The sequence below is a fragment of the Aulonocara stuartgranti genome, assembly GCF_965226115.1.
Source record: "Aulonocara stuartgranti genome assembly, chromosome: 1".
Taxonomy (NCBI): Eukaryota; Metazoa; Chordata; class Actinopteri; order Cichliformes; family Cichlidae; genus Aulonocara; species Aulonocara stuartgranti.
This window is the reverse complement of record NC_138939.1, coordinates 23,772,058-23,778,539: the sequence shown is the minus strand read 5'-3', so window position 1 is coordinate 23,778,539 and position 6,482 is coordinate 23,772,058. Positions and strand designations below refer to the sequence as shown.

The following is a 6,482-nucleotide window of genomic DNA, read 5'->3' as shown; positions in this document are numbered from 1 at the left end:
ATTTGCTGCCTTGGAGTATACTGGATTTGTTTTCTAACAGTCTAGAGACATCTGGGATGGACACTTGAAGGAGCTGCTTTTATGGGAAGCTTCTGTTATCAGATCTCTTCTCATGCTCTGACCCACAGTCCATTAGTTATTCCAAGGTTGGATCACTATACTCCACTAATGCTCCCCTCCGCATGCACAGAACACATACTCGCCCTCCTCCTCACTTTACATGCATGTACTGACAGATGCACAGAAACGCTAATTTCATTTTGCTGCCTCATGTTAATGTATGTGCGTTAACACCTGCACGGCAACAACTGTCTGGTGTGACAGTGTGAGCAGCAGGAGAGGGCAGCTTTCTACAAGAAGGCCTCCGATAAGTGTCAAAGCACGTTTATCCCTGCCCTGAATTTATTGTTTTGGTCATTTTAATATGTGAACTACAAACTGAAAAAGCAGAGAATGCCATTTTTTCCCCTTCATGATAGCAATGGCTTTCATCCCACAACACTCTTCCCCTTCCCCCTCTTCCCTTTCTCTGCCTCCTGCAAGTATCCCTGCCCATCCCCCCTTCTTTAGTTCCCCTTTTGCCGGTATGGATCTGTGAAATGTTAGCCGGGTGTGCTGGTATGGCCTCAGCAAAAGCCATGGTGACATCAGAGAGATAGAGGCAACAGTTAACTCAGAAGATAGACCGTGTGCGGTGATATCATTTTATTTGCTCAGTTGTGACGTGCCGGTTGCATACAATAACTGAAAATATTCCACCAGCTAGTGACCTAAAGGACATTGCCCTGTGTGGACATAAATAATCGACTGAGCTCTAACCCACTGACCTGTAGAGGCGGAGCCTAAATAAACGGACCCTTTTGATGTTGTGTAAATATTGATGCTCTGCCGCTCTTGCAAATGCAGCAAAACTACAATTCAAGTATAGATTTTTATAGAGCTGGTTGGGTCAGTGCCTTGCTCAACCCTAAAAGAAATTTAGAAATCAGCTGCAAATTACAACATTTCCACCAGGCCAGAGTGAATATTTTTAAAAAAAAAATGCATGAAATTATGTAATGGATGTCTAGAACATTTCCATTTGAGGCAAATGATTCATAAAAAGTCTTTGAATTGAATTCGAAGTAGATTTTGTGACACACAAACCAAATGGGCTCGTATCCACAAGCGTAATATTTGTTATCTAACTCTCTTTTTTTTAAAGTAAAAGAAAGAAGAATGACGGATGATCTGAGTCACAGCTTAAAGTACTATTAATATTAGTAACCCAAGGCCTCAGATGCGTTTGATGCTGAGAGAACGTTTGAAAGAAAAAGAAGATCACTGTAGACTAAAACAGTCTCTTTTTATTCTCTATTCTGAACAATTGGTTTTAATTAAACAATCCTTACAGGTACCATTACTATAAAAGGCCAAAACACATCACGTCTTTGCATATAGTAATAGAAAGGATATTTGAGTTTCTAAAATCAAATAATATACTAATAATGACAGATTTTCCATTAAGCCACTTTGTAATATTCATCGGCCTCACACACACAGACACATTCCTTTATTTTAGTGAACAATGTCGTTTTTGCTGTCCAGTATTTTTTTTTTTTTTTGCCAAGCTGTCCAGCTTCACTGCCTTTCAGTACTCGAATTCCAAACTTCAGTCTCTTCACGGCACTTCCATCTCACTATAAATATCTCCCTGTGTCCCTCTATCCTCAAGTGGTTGGGCTTCGTTTTTGGTTACTCAAGAGAAAGCATCCTTTTTGCCTGAGTTGCCACTAAAGAGATTGCAGTGATTACAGCATTTCAGAAAGCATAGCTGTGTTTGTGATACCTCGACGGTTTTCTTGCACCACGGGGGGGATTATACTTGATTTGAATGATGCTTCCTGCTTTTAAGCTTCTTGAGTGACCTCAGTGCTCAGGCCATCCACCATGTCTGAGACTGCATCAGGAAATTCTGGACCATCCCCACTCAGGTTCAAGTCCTTTTTCAGTTCAAGGTCACTCGGCTCCTTGATAGGGATCTCCTCTGGCATTTCACCCCCATTAACACATTCCTCTGCCTGTGTGGCCATGGCAGTGTCAGGATCTCTACACTCCCCATTCACAGATGGAATTGCATCCTCGGTAACAGAGGGGCTCTTTAAATCTCCATTTTCCAACTTCTTTTCCACCTCCGGCTCTGCTTGAGGCACTGCTTCCACGGAGGGCTCAGCTGCCTTTTCAGATTCGACAGCAGCTTCGCACGCAGAGGCGATGACAACCTCAGATACAAGTTCTGCTTCCTTGAGCTCATCTGGCACCTCAGTGCTGGGAGCTTCTGGTGTAAAAGATTCCTCTTTTGCAGCTTGATCAGTGAGGGTATCCTCTGCAGTAGCCTCCGTGACATCAGAAGAGTCTCCTCCCACAGTCGCCACTTCACTCACGTCAGAAGTGGCTACAGCCGGCTCAGCTTCAGTTTCTTCCACTTGATCCTCTGTTGCAGCTTTCAAAGCCTCAGCCTCTTGCTCAGGTCCTGGCTGTGATGTTTGTTCCAGCTCTGCCTCTGGGGCTTGTTCTGTTTCAGGCTCAGGTTCTGTTGTCTCCACAATCTCTGGCTCTGGTTCCTGTTTTAGTTCTGGCTCCAGTACTTGCTCAGGCTCTTCTTCTTTCTCTGGCTCCGCCTCTGGCTCTGCTGCTTGCTCTGGCTCTTGCTTGGGCTCTTCCTCTGGTTCTGTGGCTGACTCCAGCACTGGTTCAGCTGCTGGCTCAGCCACCAGTTCAGGCTCAGGGACAGCTGCAGAGACCACGGTCTCCTCCACAGTAGCTTCAGGCTCAGTCTCTGGGATGGGCTCTGGCTCTTTGGTGGCCTCTGACACAGATTCAGCGACTGCAACAGGTTCTTCTTCATGGACCTCTTCAGACTTGGGTTCAGCTTCGACTGGCACAGATTCTTCTGATGTTGGGGCAGAAGGTTTCTCTGCTACAGCAGCCACTGCAAGGTCTTCTGGAGCTTGCTCTTGTACTGCTGCACTTTGTTCCAATACTACAGTTGCTTCTTCTTTTTCTGGAGCTGGCCCCTTTGATTCTGCACTTGGTTCTTCTTTCACTGGAGCTACTTCCTCCTCTGCCACAACTGGTTCTTCTACAACTGGAGCTGCTTTATCCGCTCCCGCAACTGGTTCTTTTGCTACTGTAGCGGCTTCATCTGCTGCCACGACTGGTTCCTCTACAACTGGAGCTACATCCTCTGGCGCTGCTGCTGCAACTGGTTCCTTAACAGTGGATGCTACTGGTTCTTCCACAGCTGGGGGATCTGATTGTGCTGCTGGTTCCTTCTCAGATGTTTCAGGTGCTTCGGACTCTTGAGGTACCGCTGCCTCTGCTGTCACAGCCTTTTCGTCTTCTACGTTGCCTGCCTCTGCTGTTGTCTCTTCTCCTGTAGGCGGGGCTCCACCTTCCCCTTTAGCAGAGTTGTCTGCACTTGCAACTGTTGCAGGGGATTCATCCTTCTTGTCTTTTGGATCGCTCACATCATATCCTTTTCTTTTTTTGCTCAGCTTGCCTCCCATGATGTTTCCTAGAGGAAAAAATAAGAAATTGATTGGTTTTTGGCCTTTTTATTTAGTCGTAAATGTTAAGTTCATGTTCAGGGGGAGTCTAATATATGTTCATGTTCCCAGTACCCCAGATGTGACCCCATCCCTGGGTTGTGGATCAAAAGTCCTTGCACACACAAGGAAACCATACAAACTAAAACATTCCACTAAATGGATGAAAATAATCTAGTATGTCTAGACTAAATACACGGAAAGCAGAAATGCCATAGTTTTGAAGCTTTTCTTAGATCTAATAGAAGCATATAATGTTCTATAGTGTTCTAAATTTAATGAAATTACATTTAAATGACTAGAGGGAATATAAGGAGAACTAAATGAAGAAGCGCTTTCATTTCAGTAAAGAAGTGTCTTATGTTAAAGTAAACCAGAAGTTCAATTAGGAAATGATGTCTGCCATTTGCAATTTGTCTGGAAAACCAATGTCAGCGCATGGGAACCTCAGTGAGATCAGGCAACCAAGCAGACCCACTACCCTTTAAGGAATGCGTGGTGAGGATCAGCGCCAAGTGAACCCACAAGTCTGAGTTGAACATCTATGATGTAGATGCACAACTATTTCTCCCTCAGTAGCGTCATAAGTTTCCCAGCATGCAGGCAGCGATCACCCAGAGTTTGTAGTTATATCCATTCATCTAAACTAGCTGAAAAATGTGGATTTTCAGCACAAACCACAACTGTCATTCTGCCAGTACAGAAAATATGTTACAGACACGTACTTCCGTGTGATCATGCTTTGACTGTGGAGGAAGTGAAGTGTAATGATTGCCACATACGTTCCTTAAAGCAAAACTGGGAGCTCAGTTTCATCCCTGCAATTGGTTTTCAGCGAACCTTGCAGACTTTCTGAATACAGGCCTAAATTATTCATAAGAGTGGAGTACTTAAACACCCTGATTCCCACTAAAGATACAGACAGATTTTTTTTTACATGGAACATTTTCATTTAATAAGGCAGAAATACTGTTCAGCGTTCTTGTTTGTTTGTTTGATTGATTGATTTTTTTTTTCCTGCAAAACTGCCACATGCTGGAGTTTTCACCTGCAGTGAAGCATGTTGGCACAGGTACGAACAACCATAGTGGAACTGTCCATAGTGCTGCAGGAGGGCATTAATGACAGGATGCGACACATACCGGAGAGCCAACCCAATATAGCAATTTGGATTCTATAAACCTTCCAATTAAAACAACAAAAAATAAAAAATAAAAAGTGCATTTATTTTTTTTTTTAATTCTATTCCACTCGCTTCTATCTTACTTGTATTATGTGCCTGATCGTGTTCGTGAGGATATTTATTTATTTTTAATTCGCCCATTCATGTTCCCAGTGTCACGGGGCCTCCCAGTCAGACAAAGCAAAATTTTATAATGTGGGAAGACTTCATATTTCAGACCACTGAAATAATCCAATGTAACAGTTTATTACTGTGTAAAGCCGATTTTCCAGTTGGTCAAAAAGTAGATAAAATTCTTCACGCTAAAACACCGGGAAGATAAAGGAGGCGTGCATGTAACCGGCAGCATGTGCCGGCCGGTAACAAAGGACTGTGATTCCTCGCTAGGCGTTACATCCCGATAAAAGTAACGGTTTGGACAAAGTTGACAGGGGAAAAAAAGACGACCCCAGGCTCGGGACCTACTTTAGTGCGGACTTCAATTAGTCGCTATAACCAGGTGGATTTAACGTTATGCTGGAAGATTTGAAGGATAAAAGCTATAGAGGGGTATCCATCCCCCCTTTTCAAAGCCACCCACCCACCCACCGCTTCCCTCAGCTGCTCTGCCCTTCTTCTTTTTTTGTGTGTCCAGCTGCTTTGAAAATGCCTCTCGTGCACATAAGCGTGCAAAAAAATACGAAATTCTCTACAACAATGTGTTGACTGCGTCCACACTAACAACTTTGTTCTGCGGTTTCGTTATAATGGCAGAAGGATTTCAAGCGCCTGGCCTACTTTTTAAAAAGCGCTTCTTGCCTGGAAGACGCTGATTCAACAACTGAGAACAAAAAAAGTCTTCCCTTTATTAAACACATTTTCAGCTGCAGTCTATAAAAATAAAGAAAAAAGCAGCACAGCGGGAATGATAAAAGCAGATAAACTAGATTCATCACAGGTAGGAAGACCTTTCTTTCTTTCTTTTTTACAACATCGCACTGCTCGAAATTCAATATAAAACATTTTAAAAAATGAAATCATTTTTTAAAAAAATCATTGTGACGACACTTACCTGTATTTCTAGTGCGTAACCAGCTCGGCTTCTTTTGCAATCTGTGGCTGGATGTGGTAATGGAGGTAAGGCTTTTTGGAGTGACAGCTGCAGATTCCGCCCCTGCTCTCCGAGGTGCAGCCTGGGGTCCGTGTGTTGTAGACTATCCGACGAGTGCCCCTCACACAATTTTCTAGACATCTGTCGATATCACAATCCAGCCAACCCCACTACCGCTCTGTCTGCAATCTACACCCTCCCAGTCTTTAACCCCTCCTCCCTCGCACACCCACTCTGGCGAATTTGTTGTAGAAAGCCATCTGGGAAGTTAAGAATGATTATTAACGGACCATCGCTTATTACACTTTAAGAAACTGCATCTGTGTGTGAGTGTGCGTGTGTCCTCTGCTTTTCCTCAGCCAAAAAAGTAATTCTAAAAAATCAAGTTAGTGCCCACCTCCCCTCACAGAAGTATGGGTGTAATATAAATTATGCATGAGAAAGCTTTGTGTCAGTAAAACCACTTAAGCGCAACACACACACACACACTCACACACACTTCATGGAAAAGGACTCTTTCATGTTTTTCCCCGCCTTTTTGTCAGCAAGAATCCTCCCTGCTCTTCTTTTGCCAGTTTGTCAGCAAATTATACTGCACATCACAGAAATAAGCACAACTTTT

General features: G+C 43.6%; 1 protein-coding gene across 1 annotated transcript; it reads right to left on the bottom strand.

The window, feature by feature from the left end:
• Nucleotides 1–1,326: 1,326 nt before the first annotated feature.
• Nucleotides 1,327–6,203, bottom strand: LOC309707845 (uncharacterized protein). Its single transcript, XM_082535409.1, has 2 exons — nucleotides 5,822–6,203; nucleotides 1,327–3,556 (listed from the first exon to the last, which is right to left on the bottom strand). The coding sequence occupies exon 2, from the start codon at nucleotides 3,546–3,548 to the stop codon at nucleotides 1,890–1,892; it is 1,659 nt and encodes a 552-aa protein (XP_082391535.1). The 5' UTR covers nucleotides 3,549–3,556; nucleotides 5,822–6,203; the 3' UTR covers nucleotides 1,327–1,889.
• Between the last annotated feature and the right edge of the window lie 279 nt (nucleotides 6,204–6,482).